The following is a 26,858-nucleotide window of genomic DNA, read 5'->3' as shown; positions in this document are numbered from 1 at the left end:
TGCTCTCAGTACAGATCTTTGTGGTCTCCTCTGCCCCCAGTACAGATCTTTGTGGTCTCCTCCGCTCTCAGTACAGATCTTTGTGGTCTCCTCCGCTCTCAGTACAGATCTTTGTGGTCTCCTCCGCTCTCAGTACAGATATTTGTGGTCTCCTCCGCTCTCAGTACAGATCTTTGTGGTCTCCTCTGCCCCCAGTACAGATCTTTGTGGTCTCCTCTGCTCTCAGTACAGATCTTTGTGGTCTCCTCTGCTCTCAGTACAGATCTTTGTGGTCTCCTCCGCTCTCAGTACAGATCTTTGTGGTGTCCTCTGCTCTCAGTACAGATCTTTGTGGTCTCCTCTGCCCCCAGTACAGATCTTTGTGGTCTCCTCTGCTCTCAGTACAGATCTTTGTGGTCTCCTCTGCTCTCAGTACAGATCTTTGTGGTCTCCTCCGCTCTCAGTAATAATAATCTTTATTTTTATATAGCGCTAACATATTCCGCAGCGCTTTACATTTTTGCACACATTATCATCACTGTCCCCGATGGGGCTCACAATCTAAATTCCCTATCAGTATGTCTTTGGAATGTGGGAGGAAACCGGAGTACCCGGAGGAAACCCACGCAAACACGGAGAGAACATCCAAACTCTTTGCAGATGTTGTCCTTGGTGGGGTTTGAACCCAGGACCCCAGCGCTGCAAGGCTGCTGTGCTAACCACTGCGCCACCGTGCTGCCCCAGTACAGATCTTTGTGGTCTCCTCTGCCCCCAGTATAGATCCTTGTGGTCTCCTCTGCCCCCAGTACAGATCTTTGTGATAGGCTGCCTAACAGCCAAGAGACATGCAGCTGCAAGGACTCGATCATATCCTTTGAGCACACCAAAGACACTCGGCAAACACCAAAGACCCTCGGCTAGCATAGGTAGCGCCTTATCCGAGCTCGTTCGCTCATCACCACCAGCAGTTTGCAGCTATGGAGTTTAAATCTCTCAATACATGTGGATGAACATATGAATTACTGAGCTTAACTCCCTCAGTACCCATGGCAGGGGCTTTATCACATTTTTTTTTTTACACAGATCCACTTATTCTTTTGGTAAGTTGGGTGGTGAACTTCGATTATCTCTGTCCTGAATGATATCATGACAGATCCTTGGTGAGCACAGATGAATAGTTCCTGTTAATATGTCAGTCTTCCTTTTTCCCTTCCCATGGTCGTCATTAGGAGGGTCTATCATAGCTGATGGATAGTACATTGCTGAGGAGTTTGGGAGTCTGTTACACACAAAGTAATGTTCTGTACGATTAGGATCCACCAAGCTAAGAGAGAGCGTATAGGAAATGTAGTTCGGTAGTGAAAGCTTAAATAATTGGACAAGTCATAAAGCCTTGCACTGCAGGAACATCAGAGGAAAAAACATGGTACAAAATACCAACATCTTAGTGAATTTTCAGTATTTCAGTGGATAACTGTCACGCAGTGATTGTATGTGATTAGGGAAAGGGGTCCTGAACCGTCCCTAGGACTGGGCCCTAACTATCCCTGCTCCCAAAGGTACCTCTGAAGGTGAGGAGGTATGGGCCACCAGCCTTAATCTTCTCCTATTATTCCCTAAACTGCCCCACTCCCTCCCCCAGGAGGCATGAGACAGAAATGCTAGTGTATTAACATATAGGACAGACAGAGATAACAGAAAGCAACAAACATACAAAACACTCACAAAATGTCGAGAGGTATACAGGGAGGCATAACAATGTATCAACCAAACGGGAATACGACAATGAGGAACGCAAACACCCAAAAACAGCACGCAACAATCTCCAGTAGCAACAATGATCTCCAATTCAGCACAGCGTCTCCAAGGAGCAAGGAAAAGAAGGTCTGACCAGATTTTATAGGGAGAGTAAATGACCAGGTCAGGACCAGCTGTGAGATGGAGCTGCAAGTTTCTAACCAGCATAGAAAGGGTTGGTAACCTCTTCAGCACCAAAGGAAACTAACTGCATTTAGTATAAACACAAACACACTGGCTAAATGGAAGATCCGCAATTCACAATACCTTGTTACTTTCTAACCCCAGATTTCCCAGGAGGACGGGACCCACTTGTGACAATAACATGTAGGTGAAAAGTTTTCAGTATTTTTATGACTCCTGGAAAATCCCTTTAAATCTTCCCTATTTAGCATTAGTAGCCCCCAACGTGACCGTAGTTTATTTCCCATGTGATTGTATTGTGATGATTGTTATTGCAGCTTCCGGATCCAAATTGTCGGAGATGAGATCAACAAATTTTACCAGAGTGTCAGAATTTGTGTTTGTTGGGTTATCGGACCTGCCCGGTGTCCAGCTGCCCTTGTTCTTGCTGTTCCTCTACATCTATCTGATATCTCTGGCTGGGAATCTCCTGATTGTCCTCTTGATCATCGTTGATGGAAGCCTTCACACTCCCATGTATATGTTCCTGAGTAACCTGGCTGGGTTGGATGTCTTCTACTCCTCCGTCACTTCCCCCAGATTGCTGTCTGATTTCTTCTCTGACTCTAAAGCCATTGCTGTCCATCACTGCATCACTCAGTTCTTCTTCTTCTTCTCCTTCATTTGCATCGAGCTCTATTTGTTGGCGGCGATGTCCTACGACAGGTACATAGCCATCTGCCACCCCCTCCATTACATCGCCATAATGCATCCTAAGATCTGTGCTCAGATGGTCTCGGCCGCCTGGATCGTCGGCTTCCTCACATCATTAATACACACGTTGTGTATCAATAGGTTGGACTTCTGTGGACCCAATGTCATTAACAGCTTCTTCTGTGATCTCCCCCAGTTATTTCTGCTTTCTTGTACTGATACTTTTATTAACATCTTGGTGATGTTCCTGGTTGGTATAATAATGGGATCTGGTGCCTTCAGCATGACCTTAATCCCATATATCCGGATAGTTCGCACAATAATGGGAATTCACTCCCACCATGGAAAGCTGAAGGCCTTTTCCACGTGCACGTCCCATCTAACTGTGGTCTTCATCTTCTATGGAACGCTTGTTTCCACTTATCTTCGGCCAAGTCCAACCTCCAGCTCCTCGGGAGACCGCTTGGTGTCTGTCATGTACACGGTGGTGACTCCATTAATTAATCCAATAATTTACAGTCTCAGGAACAAGGACCTGAAGGCTGCACTCAGGAAGTCTCTCCATAGAATTGGCATATTCTGAAGGGTCATCAACAGACTTCATGAACTGGCCTTTATGAGGAATTGAGGCAACAAGAATGGAAAAGATTTCATTGTCAACAGTCGATATTTGCTGTGCACCACAATGTCCACCTCCAGAATAAAACACAGAAAATATTATTCATAAAAGGCTACAATGAAAAAGATTCTGGTGGCTTGGACTGTGGAATAAGCCCAATAATTTACCAGTTTGGTTCCTATATACAGGGGCTTTCACAAAATCAGAATATCAGCAAAAAGTGAATTTATTTCAGTTCTTCAATACAAAAAGTGAATCTCCTATATTCTGTAGAGTCATTACACACAGAGTGATCTATTTACATAGTAACATAGTAACATAGTTAGTAAGGCCGAAAAAAGACATTTGTCCATCCAGTTCAGCCTATATTCCATCATAATAAGTACCCAGATCTACGTCCTTCTACAGAACCTAATAATTGTATGATACAATATTGTTCTGCTCCAGGAAGACATCCAGGCCTCTCTTGAACCCCTCGACTGAGTTCGCCATCACCACCTCCTCAGGCAAGCAATTCCAGATTCTCACATATTTATTTCTGTTAATGTTGATGATTATGGCTTACAGCCAATGAAAACCCAAAAGTCATTATCTCAGTAAATTAGAATACTTTATAACACCAGCTTGAAAAATAATTGTAAAATGTTGGCCTACTGAAATGTCTGTTCAGTAAATGCCCTCAATACTTGGTCTTTGTTCCTTTTGCATCAATTACTGCATCAATGCGGCGTGGCATGGAGGCGATCAGCCTGTGGCGCTGCTGAGTGGCTATGGAAGCCCAGGTTGCTTTGATAGCAGCCTTCAGCTCGTCTGCATTGTCGGGTCTGGTGTCTCATCTTCCTCTTGACAATACTCCATAGATTCTCTATGGGGTTAAGGTCAGGTGAGTTTGCTGCCAATCAAGCCCAGTGATACTGTTGTTTTTACACCAGGTATCGGTACTTTTGGCAGTGTGGACAGGGGCCAAGTCCTGCTGGAGAATGACATTTCCATCTCCAAAAAGCTTGTCGGCAGAGGGAAGCATGAAGTGCTCTACAGTGTCCTGGTAGACGGCTGCTCTGACTTTGGTCTTTCTTTCAATGTTCTTCTTATTAAGAATTTTAAGCTTGAGAGCTTTAAAACAGAGGTAAGATATAACATGGTCATAACAACGTAGAAATGAGGTACAAAGAGCGAGTACAGAGAGCTCTGAAATTACACTGTCAGAAGCTTGAGTACCTATAATAAGAGAGTGACAATTCTCCTCCCAGAGATGAGGAGTTATATTAACCATTAATCAACCAAATAAAGAGGAGAGAAAGCGTCAGTAAGATAGAATAAGAGAGAGGGAATGAGGGAAGGACGGGAGGGAAGGACGGGGGTGGAGGAGGGAAATGGTGACACATTGGAGTCAGTACACCAATTTAGCGGTTATATCGCAGAGTAAAAAGTAGGTTGTGACCGGAATCGAGTCCAAGGTTTCCAGATATTTTGAAATTTATCAGTAGAATGGTTAAAGGGAACCTGTCGCCTGAACTTGGCGGGACCGGTTTTCGGTCATATGGGCGGGGTTTTCGGGTATTTGATTCACCCTTTCCTTACCTGCTGGCCGCAATATTGGATTGAAGTTCATTTTCTGTCCTCCGTAGTACACGCCTGCGCAAGGCAAGATTGCGAACACCGCTGTTTTAAAATGAGTGTCTTGAATGTGAAGGCCCAAATTTTCATAGCGTCTCCTGTAGGAAAGTCCAGTCAACCCTATCGAAGGCTTTCTCAGCATCAATGCTCATTAGTGCAATCGGTATTTTCTTTAGTGTTGCATATTGCTTTGTAAGTATTATCTTTCCCCTCTCTACCTTTCACAAATCCAGATTCATTGATGGAGATTCATTGAGGAAGCGTAACTGCAATTCTGTTGGCCAGTAATCTCGCGTATATTTTTAGATCCGTGTTCAACAATGAGATCGGCCTACAGCTGCCACATTGTTCCGGATCCTTCCCTTCCTTATAGATCAGTGAGATTCTGGCTTCCAGAAACTGACGTGGAGCTTTCCCACCTCTCTGAAGAGAATTGCACATATTGAGTAGATGAGGGAGTAAGATACCAGAACTGGATTTGTAGTAATAAGCTGTGAAGCCGTCCGGCCCCGGGGCTCTCCCGTTAGGGCTCTTCAACATGGCCGACCAGAGCTCCACCAGAGTAAATGGTTTAGGTAACTGTTCTTGCTGAGGAGCAGATAAGGCCGGGAGATTTAGACTTGAAGAAGGATTGGATATCTTGTTTTCTCTGACTCTTTTCTTTCTCTCCTTCTTCGGGACGTAGTTGGTATAAGGATTTGTAATAATTTATAAACTCTTTCTCTATCTGAGAGTAGTTTTGGTTTTTTGGCCTGTTTTAGTTTTGATAGAATGGATAAATGTGCGCGCCTGCTTCTTTTTGATAAGTGACATAGTTAATCTATAGGCTTTATCCCCATGTACAAATTTGCGGTTTTTCCAAGAGGCGTAACATTTCGCTGATTGTTCTCTGAAGATATCTTTTAGTCTTTGCCTCTTGGCCGAGAGTTCTAGAAGAGTTTGTGGTAACAAAGTCTTCTTATGTTGGGATTGTAAGCGTCTTATCTCCTCATGTAGAACATTTAATTCTTTATTTTTGATTTTATTCAGGTAGGATGCCATAGACATAAGCTCCCCTCGAATCACAGATTTGTGAGCCTCCCACAGTATTAAAGGTGAGACCTCAGTATTGTTATTCAAACCAAAGTACGTTTTAATGGCTTTGACAATGCGAGGTTTAGTGGAGGGATTATCTAGGAGTGAGTCGTTTAATTGCCAGGATCTGCTTGGGGAGAAATGTTTAGATAGAATTAATTGTACCGTTACATACGAGTGATCTGAGAACAGGGGGGTTTATATCTGTCCGCTGTATATTGGGTAGTAAAGATCTAGGTGTAAATAAATAATCTATTCGGTGATAGGAGCCATGTGGATGAGAAAAAAAGGTGAAGTCCCGTTTAGTCGGATGCACGTAGCGCCAAACGTCTATTAGATTCAATGAGTGGAGAGCCTGTTTCAATCTTACCAAGTCTTTCAGGGAGATTGCGCTTTTTTTCTTTGTTCTATCGATCGGGGGTTCAAGGGCCGGTTGAAGTCTCCATGTATATCCATGATCTGGCCCAGCAAAACTTCCACACTCAGATTCTATTTTAACAATCGTATCTTTACTGTTATACATTTTCTTTAACACAGCGGAACACAATAATATACAGTACAAAATATGCCTATTCACAGAGATAACGTGTAATAACAAACTGTCCCTCACTTTCCCTATCCACACGTTACCAGTTCCTTTGTTCCAAGAGGTTATCTTCCCACGTCGCAGGCCTGTCTGTCACTGCAGGGGGACGCTCCAGCCGAAGAGAAAAACAACAGGGATTGAACAAAACTCCATCCCTCAGGTCCAGACTGTAGTCCTTGGGGTTCAACAGGTAAGGGTGGAATGTTCGGCCTCTCAACAGAGGACCCGCTTACAGTTCATGGGCTCCAGGGTCTGTGAAGATGTCACCGTTGGGTGCTCCGCAGTGTGGGAGCTGGGAACAATCTGGATGTCAGCTTCCAAGAGATAGCGGTCATCCAGGCAATCTTCTATATCGCCTCTACAGGACGCCAGCAGACACAGACCTCTCTCTGCACACACCAGTTTCCCGGGCTTTCTCTTTTTCTCCCCTTCCTGTTCACATGACATCACAGGGGGAAGTTTTGCCAATACAGTTTGTCCCTCTGTAATCACATTTGGCATGGGTATAACTTCTGGCCACACGGGGGCAGTGTCTGTCACAGATTCTATGTCAATGATAACAGAACAGTCACAGCCGGCCAGCTCACTACACGCCCCCCCGCTTAAAGGTTGGCAGTCCCTGTCAACGACTGTCTCCAGGGCGGCGATGGCTGTGGAGGTTGTAGGACCCGGCTGCGAAAAGGGCCACACATATTGGTCTCTGTAGGACTGTCCCGGGGGCACTCCTGCGGTGGTCCTCGTCCGCCTAACGGGTGCTAACCTCTCTTCCCGATCAGTCACCCCACTCTCTGCCCCAGTCGGTAAGTCAGTCGAGGAGGTAAGGGGTTCAGACGCTTCAGTCAGGCGAGCAGGGGTAGGGATGTCTTCCACCTCTACATCCCCGGTATCGGTGTCTCCCACAGTATTAGTGATATCCATCTCTCTAGGTATCACAGGAGGGGAGTCAGGCTGAGAACGACAGGGGCGCAACATGTTGCCGTGCAGGGTGCGGAGGCTGCCGCTGTCTTCGCCTTGTACTTGGTAGACGGGGCCACCAGGGTACGGGTGTCCAATTATTCGATAGACTTCGGTCTCCCACTTGGGCCGGAGTTTTCCTTGCGGTTTCTTTATACGAACTAGGACCAGTTGACCCACACTCAGTAGGTCTTCTTGTACTGGAAGTGGATCAGCGTGGACCTGGTCCTGGATCTGCTGTTCCACTAGCCGGTAGACAGTTTCCATCCTTTGACGGTGTGCTTGTAGCTAGGAAGGATAGGTACCACAGGTGTCTTCATCAGAGTTAGACAGGTGTAGCTCATAGATGCCTTTGCCTGGGCGGCCAAAAAGGAGGGTGTAAGGCGTGTATCCGGTGACAGAATGAACTTGATTGTTATAGGCCCACAGCAGTTCTGGGAGGAATCGAGGCCAGTCGGGCTTTTTGTCTTCTGCTAAGGTTCGGATCAGTTGTAAGAGGGTCCGGTTGAAACGTTCACACGCGCCATTCCCTTGCGGATGATACGGGGTGGTCCTGGACTTTTTGATTCCATACATCTGCTGGAGTTCTTCAATGACTCGCCCTTCGAAACACGCCCCCTGATCAGAGTGTAGCCGCTCCGGACACCCGTAGACCCGAACGAAGTGCTGACAGATGGCCTGTGCAGCTGATTCGGCAGTCTGATCTTTGGTAGCAACAGCGACGGCGAATTTCGGGAAGTGGTCTACCATCACCAGACAGTACTGGTAGCCACTATTCGCCGTTCCAATCAACAGATAGTCCACCATCAACAATTCGAGGGGCCTGGATGTGCTAATAGTCTGGACGGGTGCACGCTGCTCAGTAGACTTGTGGAGTTCACATGTACGACATCCCAGGCAGACGTTTTCAACCAGCTTACGGAGTCCTGGGCAAAAAATGAATTGCTGGGTCCACCGGAGGGTCTTGTCTATGCCGAAGTGGCCGTTCCTTCTGTGGGCTTCAGCCACCATCTCATGGGCCAGCTGCACCGGGACGACAATCTGCAAACATTCTTCCAGCATATGGGATAAAAGGGCCCTGCGATACAAAACTCCATCCTTCACGATCAGCCGATCCCATTGGGCAAGTAGGGCAGAGGTCCTGGTTGAGAGTCGGGCTCTTACTTCGGAGGGTGGTTTCTCTTGTGTCTTCACGTACTGTTTCAGTAAGACGTGTTCAGGGTCTCGATCTTGAAGCTTGGCCCATTCTTGTTGGGACGGGGGGACCCCACTATGGCTTCGATCCCGCCTACAGCATACTGGCGGCTATCTTCTATTTGTTTAGCTAGCCGGGCAAAGTCGGGCAGTTCATCTTCCTCCAACTCTTCATCCCGGTCCCCCACTGGCGAGGATGATGTCACTCTGGAAAGGCTGTCAGCATTCTGATTCTCCGTCCCCGCTCTGTATTTAATTTTGTATTGGAATCTAGAGAGCCTTGCCATCCAGCGCTGTTCCATTGCCCCTAGTTTGGCATTTTCTAGGTGGGCAAGAGGATTGTTGTCTGTCACGACCAGCACCTCCGCCCCTGTCAGGTAGCCAGCAAATTTCTCTGTCATAGCCCAGGTCAGGGCCAGGAGTTCCAGGCGGAAAGAGCTGTAGTTGACGGGGTTCTTTTCGGTGTCACGGAGGGATCTACTGGCATAGGCTATTACGCGTTCCTTGTTATCTTGGACTTGGGAGAGGACCGCCCCGAGACCTTGAAGGCTGGCGTCTGTGTATAACTGGAACGGCAGGGTGTAATCTGCAAATGCCAGAATAGGGGGCGATGTCAAAGCAGCTTGAAGCGCCCGGAAGGATTTTTCTTGGTCGGGCCCCCAGCTGATGCGTCGTCCTCTGGGACTGTTTGCGGTCCCTCGGAGAGTCTCATGCAGTGGTTCCGCAAGCCGGGCAAAGTCCTTGACAAATCGGCGGTAATAGCCCGCTAGTCCCAGGAAAGCCTGGACTTCTTTGATGGTAGTTGGTTGTGGCCACTCTCGGACAGCTGCTATCTTCTCTGGAGAGGGTTGGACACCTTCGGCTGAGATCCGGTGTCCCAGGTAATCGATCTCCTGCTGGAATAGACGGCACTTGCTGGGCTTCAACTTCAAGCCGTGTCTCTTCAAGCGCTGGAGCACTTTGCCAAGCTTGTGAAGATGATCCTCAAAGGTGGCAGAGTATACCACGATGTCATCAAGGTATATCAGCGTGAATTCGAAGTTGAAATCTCCCAGACAGCGTTCCATCAGTCTCTGAAAGGTCCCTGGTGCGTTACTCAAGCCGAATGGCATCCGGTCAAACTCGTACAGGCCCATGGGAAGGATGAAGGCGGTCTTTTCTCTGTCCTTCTCACTCATGGGGACCTGCCAATATCCACTGGCCAAGTCTAGAGACGAAAAATATTTGGCCTTCTTCAGGGCGGTCAGTGACTCTTCGATCCGGGGGAGTGGATAGGAGTCCCGGATCGTGCACGCGTTCAGCCGACGGTAGTCTACGCAAAATCTCAGGGACCCATCTTTCTTTTTGACTATCACCACGGGTGCAGCCCATGGGCTCTGGCTCTCCCGCACCACTCCAGCGTGTAGCATAGATTCTAAGAGGCTTTTCACCTCCTGGTATTGTTGAGGTGGTATTTGTCGGTACCTCTCGCGAATAGGGGCAGTATCGCCCGTGGGAATCTCGTGTTGGATACTGGTGGTGTACCCGAAGTCGGTGTCATGCTTTGCAAAGGAGTCTTGGTGTTCTCGCAGTAGTCCCTCCACTTGAGACACTTCCTGTTTGGTGTACTGGGACGGGTCCAGTTGCACTTTTTCCAGTAATTTTCGCCCAATATCTTCATCATCTGCTTGAGCATTTATGGCTGAGACAGTTACCGTCCAGCCATCTTCTGTAGACGGGGTGAATTGTAAGGGCCCCATGGGGTTCACTTCTGTGGGTAGAGCATATACTCTGGCAAGTTGCGTGCCAGCTTCGAGGGCTACACCTACGTCTGCGGTGTTGTTCAGCCGGACAGGGACTCTTCCGTTCCTCACGACGGCTAGGGTGCGGGCGACCAGTGGGTTTAGCTTACCCCCACTTGGAGCCCTCGGCTCGATTAACACTTCAACTCCTTCAAGCTGTCGGTTGGTGTTAAGAGGCAGGGAAATGACTGTCTCTTTTTCAGCGGGCAAAGTAATCTAGGTACAGCGGGGCACTTTAATGGCTGCTAGGGGTAGTTGTTCCTTTGCCATCTGTTGGAGTCCAACGGTCCGGATTACGCGCTGGAACGCCAGACGAGTCGGTTTATGTTTCGTAACTTTCTGCCAGTACTTGGGCCCTTTTCTTGTCAACAGCATAAGATCCAGGTCTTTCAAGATATTCATTCCGATTATTACTGGGGTCTCGGAGCCGAAGCCTTCCTTGACAATGACGATTCCTCATTTCCCTAGGTCTTGTCCGCAGGCCTTCGTATCCATCCAGGCGACTCCGGTTACTGGAATGGGTAGGTTATTAGCCGCAATTATCTTAATGGCGGTATCTGGATCACAAGCAGTCCTTGGTTTGAGGTACTTTTCATAAAACTGTTCAGAGATCGTGGTCACTTGCGACTCAGTGTCCATCAATCCTTGTACTGCAACTCCCTCCAGAATAACTTCAAGTGTAGGACTACTCGAGGCAAGAGTACTCCATTGCTGGCTCTGTTTTTCTACACCCCATTCTCTGTCCCCCCCTGCTGCTCGAACCTCAGCTGCAGGGGTGTCTAGTTTAACGGCGGCCATTGTGGTGAGACCTGGCGTGGCTGCTCTGCTCGTGGATGTAGCTGATATTCTGTTCGTCGTGGTAACTGATGGTTTGTTCGTTGAGGACAACGATTCGCCCTATGACGAGGATCACCACATGACCAACACGGTCCTGCGGGACGGCTAGGTTGCATCCGCTGGTCTCTCTGTCGTTCTAGTGTTAACTGTGACACCTGTTGCTGTAAATCTGCTACCATCTGTTTCAGCTCCTCGGTGTCACTGTTGGGCTGTTTAACGTCTAATATGGATCTGCACGCAGCGCTTTGAGTCCCCACATCCATGACGGGTCCCCTAGAACGTTCTATGGCCTCCTGCTTGACTTCAGCGAAGGTGAGAGTCGGCGTCATCCGAATCAAGTCCTGTAGCGTACGGTTAAGATACTGGTCTCTCAGCCCTATAACAAATTGGTCTCTCAGTACCAGGTCACGAGGAGCTATAGTAGTCAGTTGTTCCCCTTTTGCACAGACTTGTTCAAGGAGTACCTGAAGGGCATTTGCATATTGGGGGATGTCTTCCCATTCAAGCTGTGTCCGTCTAAAGAACAGGTATCGCAGTGTTCCCTGGTACGTAGTAGGTCCATAGGTCTTTTCCAGCACCCGCACCAAGTCCTCCAACGTACGCTGCCCCCTGACCGTCTCCAGTCTGACTGTCGTCCATGCCTCCCCCTCTAGCGTCAGTACCGCCATTTCTGCCAAGGTCTTAGGGTCAATATTATACATTTCTCCCAGTATCCGCACTTGTTCCGCCCATTCTGGTACGGGGTAGTTTCGCCCGCCAAACTTCCTGACCTGGTTTACAATGGACACTGGCGGCGGTTTCTGACTGTACACTGGGTGGGAATCCTGCTGGGCACAGATCCTGCCGACTACGCCAGATGAAGTGACCGAGGGCAAGGTCGCCCATGTATATCCATGATCTGGCCCAGCAAAACTTCCACACTCAGATTCTATTTTAACAACCGTATCTTTACTGTTATACATTTTCCTTAACACAGCGGAACACAATAATAGACAGTACAAAATATGCCTATTCACAGAGATAACGTGTAATAACAAACTGTCCCTCACTTTCCCTATCCACACGTTACCAGTTCCTTTGTTCCAGGAGGTTATCTTCCCACGTCACAGGCCTGTCTGTCACTGCAGGGGGACGCTCCAGCCGAAGAGAAAAACAGGGATTGAACAAAACTCCGTCTCTCAGGTCCAGACTGTAGTCCTTGGGGTTCAACAGGTAAGGGTGGAATGTTCGGCCTCTCAACAGAGGACCCGCTTACAGTTCATGGGCTCCAGGATCTGTGAAGATGTCACCGTTGGGTGCTCCGCAGTGTGGGAGCTGGGAACAATCTGGATGTCAGCTTCCAAGAGATAGCGGTCATCCAGGCAATCTTCTATATCGCCTCTACAGGAGGACGCCAGCAGACACAGACCTCTCTCTGCACACACCAGTTTCCCGGGCTTTCTCTTTTTCTCCCCTTCCTGTTCACATGACATCACAGGGGGAAGTTCTGCCAATACAGTTTGTCCCTCTGTAATCACTTTTGGCATAGGTATAACTTCTGGCCACACGGGGGCAGTGTCTGTCACAGATTCTATGTCAATGATAACAGAACAGTCACAGCCGGCCAGCTCACTACACGTGCACCTTCCCTGAAGTCTCTAATCTTTTTGAGAATGCCTAGAATCCATTTTAATTGCTTCTTATTTGGAGCATAGATATTACAGATGGTGACAGCTACCCCCGCCAAAATACCCTTAATCATTAGATATCGGCCATTTGCATCTGCCATCTGGTCGTGAAGTAGGAATGAAATATCTTTAGCTATGGCTATTGACACTCCTTTTGATTTAGTCTGAGGTGAGGTAGCGTGGAACCATCTATCATAGTGTGCTTTCCCAAAAGAGAGGACCTTGTTGTTAGTGAAGTGAGTTTCTTGTAGGAGTAGTACGTCAACACCTTTTTTCTTGAAGTGCGAAAGGGTTTGACTTCTGGATGACGGGGAGTTGAAGCCATTAGTGTTGAAGGTGAGTAATTTGAATATCTTCTGGTTATCAGCCATCTGGAAGAAAGTCACATAGTGAAGGTCATCCCAAGGTCCTTTACGTCTTGTTTTCTGAGATTTAGGGGTGGAAGTCGGCTGCCATGGGGTAGGGAGAGGGAGGGGTTGTAATATTGAAGCTGCATGGAAGGTCTCGATGTCAGGGTATTGTCCAAGGGTAATGTTCAGTTCTTTGCACATTTTTCAGATGTCTGCTGAAGATCTTGCTTGTAGTCTTTTGTCTTCAGTAATGATTTGTATTCCGAATGGGTATAGCCAACGGTATTGGAATTTTTTCTGAAGGACCGCTTCAGTAAACGGTTTAAGCAAAAAGCGCTTCCTCAGAGTAATTGCTGAGAGATCTTGAACAAGTTTGAGACCCGAATCTTCAAATTTGATGTCTTGAGCCTCTCTCGCCCGTTTTAGTATCAGATCTTTGGTGCGGAAGTCCAAGAATCTGCACAGTACACCTCTGGGCGGTTGTCCTTGTTTAGGCTTAGGGCGGAGCGCCCAATGTATTCTTACTATTTCAATATCTTGGGGATCTTGATCCAGGAGTAAGGAGCGAAAGGTCTCGGTAGCAGCTTTAATTAGAGCCTCGGAGGCGACAGACTCTGGTAAGCCTTTTATTCGGATGTTATTTCTGCGCTCTCGGTTTTCATGGTCTTCTAGCGTAGAATGGACCATATGTAGCTGCTCTTCTTGGGCTTTAATGCAGGACAGGATAGCGTTGGAATATTCTGTGCAGCTATTTTGTGAGTTTTCCAAGGCCTCTATTCTATGACCTTGTTGTGATATTTCCGATGGGCTCTAGTGCCTTGGATAAGATGCGTGTAATGAAGGAGCGAGTCACCGGCTGTTCTTTACCACCAGAGCCCATATCAGAGTCGCTTTCCATGTTGGAATCTGTTTCTCCCTCCGGAGCTAAGCTAGGAGGGTAGTTTGTTTTAGCAACACTGGGGGTAGAGAGTCGCTTTTTTAGATATTTGTCTAGATCCGATTGTTTTAGTGCTAGATTTAACCATCGTGCGTTATGTAGTAATATTGATGCAGTTTTTAATTCCTCTTCCAGCTAGCAAGCGATAGCATTACAGCTCCGTTTTACTTGGGTAATCACAGTGTAGACAGTCTGCTGTCACAGCTATTAGTATGTTAAAGGTCTTATCTTTAGTATAGCCGCTAGGTGTCAGTGGAGGACCACACTATTGCAGGCAGCTAATGCGAGATCTCTCAATAATAAAGTGCCTTAGGAATCTCTAGTTTCAATTTATATCCCAAGGTATAGAGTTATCCCACAAGGAAATCTTTGGTGGCCAGGCTTTTGTTTAGGTGTATTACAGTAGACAGGAGTAACCGCTTGTGTGATCTTGTGGGCAGTTTCCGGGAGGGTATCCTCAGAGTGACTAATAGTGGCCAGGTCTCGGATAGAGAGGTTGGGGGCTGGTGGACAATGCTAGATGGTCAAGCAGGCCCTCTCCAGCGCCGAGCATATGTAGATCCAGTATAATGGAGTTCTGTGCTAAAATGGCGCCCTTTTTTGTGGAAATCGCTCAATGCCTCCCTTCTTCACAGTTCCCCTCTGGCAAAGCTAAGGAGTATCCTCAGTAGTTAGGTCAGTGCGTCTCCTTAATTAGTCCTAGGCAATAGGACCCGCTGCCCTACAGCCTGCGTTCCACTTATTCCCTGTCAGAGAGGGCAGGGTGCCTCACCCTCCGTGAGGAACGGCCAGCAGGGGGACGCTCCGGGGCCCCAGCCCTAGAACACTCACCGCCAAGCGAGCTCAGTCCAGGGAAGCGGCGGCTATGGACAGCCCCTCCTCACCTCTCCGGCCGGCCGGGTGGGATTCTCCCCGCAGCACACCGCCGGCAGCCGCTACAGGGAACCACACGTCTGGAGGCAGGTCAGGGGAACAGGCACCACTTCAGAGGGGTCGCTCCGGAGCATTCACCCGACGGGTAAGCAGTGAGCGCTTTCCTCTTGTGGCGCACTACCTCCACGTTAGGCGGAGCACAGCCGGAAACTGCTGCAGAAGATGGCGGGCGGGTGGCGCTTCCGAAGTGACCGACGCCTCCAGAAACCGAAGCACACATGGGGAGCGTCGGAGGGTCAGGATGTTCCAAAGGAGGGCTCTTCCTTCACTCTCTTGGAGCAGTATCTCTCCGGGGGGGTAGAGAAGGCGGGATGAGCACACCAAACAGGTTGCAGTTAGGGAGTACTTCCAGCGTGTTTCAGGCCTGTTCGTAGGCCTCAGTCCTCCGCTACGGTCCCTGTCTGTATTTGTGGCCAATCCGGCCTAAAGCAGGCTCCAATGTCTTTAGGCAAGTGAATGCCACCCTGTGATGGTATGGATGGGCCTTGCAGGGTTTTAGATTAAGCAGATTAAGGCAGCTATCAGTAGAGCTCGGGGATCACACATCCTTCTCCTTCGGCTGCAGTCATCCCATGACACAGCAGCCTATTCCCAGGCTCCTAGCTACCTCATCATACAGACTGCACTTTATTCTACTATCTCAGATCAGAAAACATTGATAAAGGCCAATGTAGGCCGAAACGTTGGGTTCTGTTTTCTATGCCAAGTGTGACGGCAATAAACGCATAACATACTGATAGACTGGATTTTGTGCAAAGGTTCTTCTTCTATTATAATGACAAAATGAGTCATGGCGCAGTATACACAACATTGCAACCAATTACATTACTTAAGCATTAAGCAAAACGTGACAATAAAAACGTGAAATATTTAAAAAGAAATTATTTCAACAAATTATCACAAAATAGAGTGTACACATCTGACACATCGGAAAAGACCGACATGTAAAAAGTTAATAATGATACACGGTCTCTTTTCGAGCATTCCTTTCTCATACCATGTCATCTGCAGAAAAGAACTGTGACATTGGAAATAAAGAACATTTAGCCGTTAAAGTTGCCTTCTCCGAATGGAGACATCTTTTGAAAGGGCCAATCATCCGGTAACTGTCCTTACGGGACACAAAAATGTAGAATTTATCAGTACATCTAAGAGGTTGTCTGCAAGACAAGCACGTTGGGTCTTATTTTTCTCCAGGTTTAATTTTATAGTTTCTTATCGGAAACGGCAAGGCTGATGCTCTGTCCAGGATATATGCTGAACTTCAGGAGAGATCTTCTATTTTAACCATCCTTCTACACACATTGATCTTCATTTTAAGGACGGGTTTTGGATGTAGAACCACCAAATATATGTCCTCGAATCTGCTCGACTTGAAGTCCTCAAAGTTGTCCATGATTCTAAACTTGTAGGACACCACGGAGCCATGAAAATGCAAGAACTACTGCTTCATTCTTTTTGGTGGCCTAATTATAGGACGGATGTGAGAAAATATGTTTCTTCCTGTTTAACATGTGCACGGAACAAGACACCACAATCTTCTCCTCTAGGACTCCTTCAAGCTCTTCCAGTTCCATCCAGGCCTTGGGGATCTATCTCAATAGATTTTATAGTGAGCCTACCTCCCTCAAAAGAAATACATAGTAACATAGTAACATAGTTAGTAAGGCCGAAAAAAGACATTTGTCCATCCAGTTCAGCCTATATTCCATCATAATAAATACCCAGATCTACGTCCTTCTACAGAACCTAATAATTGTATGATACAATATTGTTCTGCTCCAGGAAGACATCCAGGCCTCTCTTGAACCCCTCGACTGTTAATGACTGTTATCTTGTTGTGGTGGACTGGCTTACCAAGATGGCCCAGTTTAGTCCAACTAATGTGATTCCTACCACTGAACAAACCGCACAATTAATGGCCGAAGAGATATTTGGACTGCATGGAATTCCTGACAGTGTCGTTTCTGATAGAGGTGTTCAGTTTAGATCAAGATTTTGGAAAACCTTCTGTACAGTGTTAGGAGTGACTGTCAATTTGTCCACTGCCTTCTACCCACAACCAATGGCCAGACATGGATCCCTCACTCATTGCATGAGTATTGTATCTAGCTATTTAGCCTTCTTCGGTCTCAAGACACTTGTTCTGAGAACTATCTTAACTAGATTGTTCCCACTTCTCTATGGATTGCTGCAAGAACTTCTGCTGCTACCTGCTGTTTCTTGTTATTGCTCCTCCGGCAACTGGATTCCAGCAGTGGCACACCAGTATCGTAATAGGAAACGAAAGCAGCGAGTGAGGGATTCATGTGGCTTTAAGTACCGTAGGCCCAAACAGGATACAGGATGGATTCCACAGGTTGAGACTCCGACATCTTAGTAAAGACCATTTCAGAACACAACAGCAGCCTCCGATGGTAAGACGTGGAACAGCAGCACAATATCAAGGTGAACAATAGCAGCCATTAGTGGTTAAACTAAAGCAGGACAACCGGTATTCTGAGACATTTTCCTTCCTGGATAAGACCCAGTGCCTGACTTGAGGGTGTAGGACGCTTCAGCAGCTGAGGCGCATCTTCAATTCAACGAGTAAATGCACAATGGGCGCAACAAGACTGGGAAGGGGGAAATAAAGACAACTTTGGCCATTTGTGGCCATCAACAGGTGGCAGTCCCATGGGCCACTTACCAAATGGGATCGTAGCCTTTTATGAAGGTGCAAGTAGCACAACTTGGCAGTCTGACTCACATATCATTTCTTTCCTTATAGCTAAGAATGAGGCGCTCAGGCACAGGCCTCTTTGACCCCCATTCTCTTTACAAAGACCGCAGAGAGAACTCAGTGGGCCACAAATACCATACTATCTCCAGCAGTCTCATGCTTTTGTACTCTAACGAGGGCCCGCAGGAACTCAACACAGTCTTTCCACTGTGATTGCTTACTCTAGGCCCCAGGTGCATGATGGTCCCTGAGTTGGACACCTCCTGACTAGGCTAGATGGCCAGCGGTACTCCGACCTGGCTCATGTGATGACAATTGCAAACTAGCCTTGTGGTCCATTTCCCTTCAGAAACTGGGTGCGTTCGCCTTCCTCCAGAAAAGGTCTCCACCAGAAAAGGTCTCCACCAGAGGAAACTGGTGTTAACCTAGACCTTGTGTCCGATTATCTCTCCCATTACAAAGCCAAAACCCTGTCTGCAATCACAGTGCATAACGGTACTTCGAGTCATTTGCCACACAAATTCTTCCCCACCAGAATGGTCTACCTGGGCCAGTACCCAAACTTCCCTCTCCTTTTTGCCTCTGATGACACCCACAATCCATTCTGCCTCAGTGGCAAAAGACTTCCCTACAGGTGCAGGAGCGGTCTCAGGGACAGAAAGCGTGAGGTCCGGGTCGGGGATGAGTCTTTTTGTGGCATTGGTGGAGTACCCACCAGGCACTGAGCCAACAGGGCTGTTATCCAGAGGCTAAACTGAAATGAAGGCCTCAGCTTCCGAATCAGAGTTGAAGGATTGGTCGACTTTCTCCACCAAGTTTCCCGATCTTGTCTCTTGCTCTATTTGGGCCGTAAGCCTCCATCACCCCCAGGTTGGGTATGCTACAGCGCCCCAGAGACCTGGTCGTTGCAGTATGGCCCCAAGGCGAGTAGCGGTACGTCCGATGGCACTAAAGAATTCTCCTGACCAGGTATCACCAGAACACATTACACTTCACACTCCGGCCACTAGGGGGAGAAAAAGGCTTTATTTATTGGGCCACTCCTCACACTGGTAAAACTAGGGGCTGGGGAGGAAGTTAGTCAGAAGCTGACTGGGTTGGAACCAGGCAACATCCCGTGGCAGGGGGTGTTGCGGGGAGAAGACACAGGGGGGTCCCTGTCAGGCGTGGGAACCTGGCAGGTGCCTAGCGACAGAACAGAACGTTACGGAACCGCGCCTGCACACCTTGCGGCGGTATCCTAAGGAAGAGACAAGAGGGGAAGAATATTGTGGAACAGTGTAAACGAGATCAGCACAAAGGAGAGCCAGTAAGAGTCATGCCGAGAGGAAGGCAACATCTTACTGAGGCACGTAGTCGGTGGCCGGATCACCGTAGGAGTAACTGACTTCACGCATTACTTCAAATTCCGCTGGACAGTCAATTATAGGTTGGCTGTCTACCTTCTACACCTACGAAGACATAGGGGCAACATTGGGAGAGGGGCGTCTCTAGGGTCCCGGAAGACCTCCAAGCCTTCCCGTCAAATGGGTGGCGTCCTAGCCATACTTTATCTGGGGGACGTTAGAAACTAGCAACATCTGGAACCAAAGAATGAGAGAGAGAGAGAGAGCTGTAGAGAACGAACGAAAGAGAACAGCAGTTGTGAGGACTATTCCGAATGCTCAGCAGGGTAGGACTACAACACACAGGTGCTATTGGTAGGCAACGATTTCCATCTGCGAGGGAAACTCTGGATGTGCCCATCGGACCGGCCGGTCTCTGATAGCCCGGTTGAACGTGCTCTGGACTGAGTGTACTGAAGCCTTCAGTAAAAGGTAAAGAGACTGCAACCCTGTATCCTCGTTATTGCCTGCACCTCACACCATCAGCATCCACCTTACTGGGAAGCCCTGGGGACATACTTCACCTGTGGGAAGGTATACCATCTAGCTGCCATTCCATCACCCCAGCGGACCCCACAGCAGCGTCGGTCACCCTGACCGAACACCACAGGTGGCGTCACGAACTCCTGACAGACTATACTACCACCTTCATTGGACGCCCCTTGGCAGGGTCGCGGACCGGGTCTAGCCACCGTGACAGCCTCAGAACCGAACCAGAGAGGCCCGGTACCGAAACGTCGTGGCCCTGTGTCTGGGGGCGATCCATATGCCATATCAAAGCCCGGTGTTCTCCACACAGGATCTTCAGTCCATCAAGCTCACACACTGCTTCCTCATCAATTCACAACCCACAAATGGCGCCACCTCTCTCTAGCTGACCATCTGGCTGCCTGTTTCCCTGAGTGACACCCTATTGGGCGGGTCTTTTCCTTCCACTTTACTTTGCAGCAATGGCCCCTCTCCGTGGTAGGCTTGGCATTGTTTTTTATTAGGGATGAGCAAAAAGCTTCGGATAACTCCTCATCTGAATGGCTATAGCATTTACAGAATAGCTGCATCGGGAACAAATCCCTAGTTAGACCGCACATGGAGTACTGTGTCCAGTTTTGGGCACCGGTGCTCAGGAAGGATATAATGGAACTAGAGAGAGTACAAAGGAGGGCAACAAAATTAATAAAGGGGATGGGAGAACTACAATACCCAGATAGATTAGCGAAATTAGGATTATTTAGTCTAGAAAAAAGACGACTGAGGGGCGATCTAATAACCATGTATAAGTATATAAGGGGACAATACAAATATCTCGCTGAGGATCTGTTTATACCAAGGAAGGTGACGGGCACAAGGGGGCATTCTTTGCGTCTGGAGGAGAGAAGGTTTTTCCACCAACATAGAAGAGGATTCTTTACTGTTAGGGCAGTGAGAATCTGGAATTGCTTGCCTGAGGAGGTGGTGATGGCGAACTCAGTCGAGGGGTTCAAGAGAGGCCTGGATGTCTTCCTGGAGCAGAACAATATTGTATCATACAATTATTAGGTTCTGTAGAAGGACGTAGATCTGGGGATTTATTATGATGGAATATAGGCTGAACTGGATGGACAAATGGCTTTTTTCGGCCTTACTAACTATGTTACTATGTTACTATGTTACTATGAACCCGGATACCTGGAGCGCTCCTGATAATCAGGTGTACGGTGCCACAGCTGAATGTTGCGGCTTTGTGACAATCACAGCACATGCATGGAGAGCCCGTGTGTTGTGACTGTCACACAGCCACGACACAGGCAGCTGCGGCGCTGAACAGCTGATTATCGGGAGCGCTCCAGGTATCCGGGTTCCCGATGCTGCTATTCGGTAAACGCTATAGCTATTCAAATAAGGAGTTATCCGAAGCCATTCGCTCATCCCTACTTTCTACCCTTTGGTTTCTTCTACACCCACGATGGGCGAGTCTCCTTGCTGTTCTTTGCCACTCGCTGCCATTTTCTTGTTTGGCACCATATTGGACTGCACAACAGTCGCCATCTTCCACGTAACTCGAGTCTTCCTGGCATCACTTTCCTCTTGCAGCAGTAAGATTTGATCCTGCTGACTATGCCAAGTGTAACGTGGCATGAGGTGGTAGCAATGGCGAGGCCATCGTTTCTTGTGCCCCGTCATGTTACATGACAATGGGTGTCCGGGCTGGGTGTGTGGACTTGTACCGCGAGGGTGCTATGTCCATGCAGGCTGCATGAAACCAATGTTGCTGGTTTGGAGGGAGACCACCAGTCAAAAATAAACTCTTTACTGAATGGCAACTTGTTAGGAGTTATATACAAGGGATAGCGGGTACAAAGACCTATGAAAGTTTCCTTTACAACTCAAATCATTTTCCACACTGTATCTTTCCTTAGTAGTTTTCTCCAGGGCTCTCTATATCCACTGTTCCACCCTACTTCACCACAACTCAGCTTTAACGTTATAGTCCTGATTAACAAGTGCCCTTTACATGTTTTGCGGCTGTGCATCCTCTTTCCCCTTCTGTGCCCTGGAACACCTGCTCGGGACCCTTTATTAGTCCCATGCACTCAATCCTGTTTAGGCCCATTACCTTCCAACGTTATAAGCTTGGGGTCTTGTGGCTAGGCGTCCTCTCCTAGGACCCGTTTCCGGAAGGGAATATCTTGTTTTCCTTTCTCTTCGGTCTCCTCTCATTTAGGGTCATCGGAGAATGCGGTACTACTCTCCTTGAACCTTTAGGTCCACCCGCTAAGCATTCCGGACCCTATCTGGCTCTCTAAAAGGCACTTGTCACTTTCTATGTAACTCAGTCCCCAAACATTAACTCTAACTGTTCCTATGATCCAAGTACACATTACATCAAAATAACGTGTCACGTACCCGCTTCTCAGCATGTGACTTGGGGTTGCGCCTGCAAGGGTTAACCTATCTCCTCTCACTCAGTCCAGCATTCAACCTCTGTCCTATGCTGTAATGGGAGCATAAATCACACACTGACCCAGGCCACACACCCGCTCATAAACACTGCCGCCACTCACCGAACACACGGGCGATGAGTCCCGGAAATATTACTACCACTGTCTGCCAACCATAAGGCTCACACAAGGCTATGGATTCTTTAGAGCATGCAAGGTTCAGACTTATTGAAGTTTTAAGCTTTAATAGAAAATGTACAGAGCTTACAATAGAAAGGGTAAAAAAATATGGGAATAAAAAGTGACATACAAATATGCAAAAACAGTGATAAAATAAAGGGATAACTTACAGGAATATCGAACTTTGCTTTCTGATTCTCTGTCCCTGGGGCAGGGAGCAATATGGAATGGATCTCATCAGCTTTCCAGGCTGCCCCAACATGCGAACATCTTTCTTTGTGTGTAAGTCTAATTTATAGAGTCAACCTGGAGGTCAAAATTCTAGACCAGCCTCTCAGGTTAACATTATAATTGCTGGTTTGTGACTGGACCATGGCCACTCCACCAATGAATATATTATTTCCTCTGAAACTCTTTGTATAACATTTCTCATAAACAGATAGTGTCAGGCTGTAAATGACTTCTCTCTTCAAAAGAGCCAGAAGGTGTGAAACGTTTCCCCTTCCTGGTTCTTGGCAAGACCCCCTGGTGAAATTGGAGACAGGAGACTGCCTTTTCAGGATAACATATGCTTGACCCCCTGTGAGAGCTGCAGTTTCAGGACAGATGTTAAGTCTGCTAGTCATACATTCATACCTATACATATTTCACTACAAACGTGATTGGTGTCCTCACGGAAAGGAATGAGACATCAGCAGTCCATTTCCTTACATGCTCACACCATATATCTGCAGTTAGTGATGCCAGGCCAGTGCCTTAATAATGAAATACGTATCACAAATGGAAAAGACAATGCTTCATAATGCAGACATCCTGGTGTAAACCAACTGTAATGGTAAGCTACTACAGTTCTGCAAACACAGGCACAAGCCTAGAGTAGACATGGTGTAAGGAGCTGCTGCTCCTTTCTGAGGATGGACTATGCATCAACAAAATAAGTGCCGCTGATAACAGACTCTCAAGGAGAATAAATGTAAAATAAATGCAGGACACGACCCTAATCCTACTTATGTCATCCCCCAGCTAGCTGCTGTTTGTGGGTAATTACACTTTGCAGGTTGTTATTACAGTAATTATGGCCTGATGAAGACACCTTTTCAAAGCGAAACGTGTACCAGATTCTTCAATAAGAGAAACTTCATTCTATGTCCATCCTCCTTACACTTCTGTAATCAGTGGTGCTCACTTACACTCTTCTTTCAAAGAGTAACGTCTATGTCCAGTCCTGTTACTAACATGACATTCTCTTTCTTTTCCTGTACACATTTAAGATGTACAGTAGATGAAAACTTAGGTGCTTGCTCCTTCTTCCCGGCATCTACATGGCATTATTTTGTTATTTTCCTTTTCTCTTTCTCTTGGGTCTTCACAATTATCCTTTTGGCTCATTTGTGATTACAGAAAACTAATAAGTATTGCTATTCACACAGATGTGGCCTCCCGGAGGAGACCCCACATAGTATATAACGCGCGGTGGGCCTTATCGAGCCTCAGACAATGTTGCTACGTGCAGGCAATGCCTGAGGCTCAGACGAAGATGATACTACATCCCTGAGGACGATCTACCTTCTCTCTTGTGTGACCGGGGCTCTGCTTTGGTGTTGAAGTCTCTATTAATACGGTTGAGGGTCATGGGTCCTCGATGCTGTCACCTTCTCATTCATTGCTCTTTGGGTTAGGTAGCAGAACTGACCATCAGAAACATCTTCCACAAAACTTGAAATGTGCAAGTGTCCTTTGTCCCACTAGAATAGACATAGACCTACACCTGTGGAAACAGGAGAACTACATACAGGCCATGACCACTAGAACTTTCTATTATTTATTCATCTGTTAATAATGATTCTTATCGGAATTCTCGATTATTATCGATGCCTCCTTCACCAATGCCCATGATTATTAACATCTCTATCAACCACAATTGACGGTTCAATTTCCATGTAAAACTTCCTAAAAGAAAGTCTCCACTCCATCTTCTGTGGACTTACAGAGATCCCCCACTGCAGATCACAGCATGGAGGCGTAGACGGCACATCCACACTCATCAACACCATCAACTACACATCCATAGGATCAGAAACTGTGATATTGAGAGGTCCACATTATTAATTACCTTCACTGAAGGCTTTGTCAAGGACTATCGCTAGTCTACCTGACTAATATATGTGTTGCACAATTTACAGAACATTCTTGAGTCTCCATCAGCCGTAATGGGCTACTTGATGTCTGACCACTTATCTTAGGCCATAGCTGAGCTCAACATTCATTCTGTTCTAAGGGAATACCCTAAATCATGTCAACTCTTACACCAGGTGTCCATAACGTGACGAGGTTCACCCTCTTGGGTTTCTCTGACTTGTCCCTCTCAGTCCAGGTCATCTTACTGATCTTCCTTCTACTTGCCTTCATCACCTCACTGGTAGGTAATGGACTTATCGTCTTGGCCGTTACACTGGACCCTCATCTGCACACTCCCATGTATTTCTTTCTCAGGGGTCTATCAATACTTGAACTCTGTTCCATTAATACCACAGTGCCCAAGACTTTGCAGATCTTCTTCTCATTGGACAGGACAATCTCTTTCATGGGTTGTGCCACTCAGATGTACATTTTCTCAGCTGTTGCGGTATCAGAATGCCTCTTCCTGACAGTAATGGCTTTTGACCGTTTTATGGCCATTTGTCACCCTCTTCGATACAGCTCAGTGATGACTGCACAGATCTGTTACCAGTTGGTTTTGGGCCCATGTTTGTTGGGGTTTCTGGTGCCCTTCGTACATACCGGCGCAATATTCAGTTTTCCGTTCTGTGGTTCTCATCAGGTTGCACATTTCTTCTGCGACATCCCTCCTCTTCTTCACATTGCTTGCACAAACACGTTCACCATTGAGCTCTATGTCTTCATTGTTTGTATGTTTGGAGCTGTGTTTCCCTTCATCTTAATCTTCATCTCATACATGAAGATCCTGAGCTCTATATTCCTCATCCACTCTGCTGAAGGGCGTCAGAAAGCCCTGTCCACCTGCAGCTCCCATCTGGTCTCTGTAATTATCTTCTTCGGCACGGCCATGTATGTGCACCTTCGCCTTAGGACGCCATTTTCATCTTACAAAGACAGAATGACGGCGCTGTTCTACTGCGTCATCATCCCCACAATCAATCCCCTGATCTACAGCCTAAAGAACTCAGACATGAAGAAGGCACTGGGAAAACTCAATGAAAGAATCCAATTCTTTTTTGCCATGGTGTAAACCATTGTCCAGTCCACCTACATCACTTATGGTATAAATCCAGATCACAGGATGACTCCAGATCTGTTAGCCTTTACTCAAAGTTCCCATTATCATGTAGGGATCTAGTAATCTCAGATCAGAGATACTCCTGCGACCGCAGAACGGATATGGAGATATCCCAGTGTTTCCAGGGAATCGTGGCCCTAAAGGGTCAAACAAATCAAGGACTGACCACCCCTATTGCTTTACAGGGACTGGAATGATCACATTGCTCCCATATCTAGAGTTACGTTATTCCAGATGTCTCCACTAAATGTAGAACGTTTTATTCTAATACATAGATTCTTTATATCTGTATGTATCCATATCTAGAAATATATTACTTACAATGGTAAACGATATGAAACTCCAGCTCTGCTCATTATCCGATTAAATGTTTTATCTTGGAACCGAATATGCCCCATTTTGACAATTGAGGGCTGAAGGTGGCCCCTTTGTAACTCCGAATCTTTTAGAGAACTAATATATGTTTATCAAATGTGAAATAAGTAAAGTGTAATTGTGTATGGAACTGTCGTGTACCACCGGAGACATTCGCCAATCACTGGTGACTTTCAGGTATCACCATAGACCTTTGTCTTCTGCATCATAAACTAAGTATCGGTTGACCATGTTGAGGAAGCTTCAGACTTTTTTGTACTTTGGATTCCTTGGGTGGACTATGGAGGAACCCTCTCCTACGACAACCCATTATCTGGACATGACACCATCTAGAATATAATGTATATAGATGTTCATGTATCTGTGTAGACCTTCATGAACTACTCTAGACATTTAAGGCTAATTTTAGACAATCATGAATCTCTGTTAATGGGACACAACAGACCTTCATGGATCGCTGTTTATAGTCAAGGGGTGCGGTAAATAGATACTGATCATTGTGGACCTTCTTGGATCCTCTCTGTATAAGTTCACAGATCACTGCAGGCATCAGTGGATCATTGGAGATGTTCGTGGCTCACCATAAACATTCATTTACACCCGTAGGTGCTGCTGGCCCCTTCCAGCACATAATATTCCCCATAATTACACCTGCTCACAGTTGTTAGGCTACGTTCACATTAGCGTTGCGCCGCCGTGCGTCGGCGACGCAACGCGCGACGCACGCTAAAACGCGCGCAAACGCGTTTTGCGACGCGTGCGTCGTTTTCCGACGAAAATCGGACGCACAGAAAATGCTACATGTAGCGTTTTCTTGC

General features: G+C 47.1%; 1 protein-coding gene across 1 annotated transcript; it reads left to right on the top strand.

Moving 5' to 3' along the window:
• Nucleotides 1–2,260: 2,260 nt before the first annotated feature.
• On the top strand, nucleotides 2,261–3,196 carry LOC138646236 (olfactory receptor 1G1-like). The gene has a single exon (XM_069735702.1). It carries the CDS (start codon nucleotides 2,261–2,263, stop codon nucleotides 3,194–3,196), a length of 936 nt encoding a protein of 311 aa, XP_069591803.1.
• Nucleotides 3,197–26,858: the final 23,662 nt, after the last annotated feature.

The sequence above is a fragment of the Ranitomeya imitator genome, chromosome 7 (genome assembly GCF_032444005.1).
Source record: "Ranitomeya imitator isolate aRanImi1 chromosome 7, aRanImi1.pri, whole genome shotgun sequence".
NCBI lineage: Eukaryota > Metazoa > Chordata > Amphibia > Anura > Dendrobatidae > Ranitomeya > Ranitomeya imitator.
The sequence above is the reverse complement of the archived record's forward strand: the minus strand, read 5'-3'. Positions and strand labels throughout refer to the sequence as shown.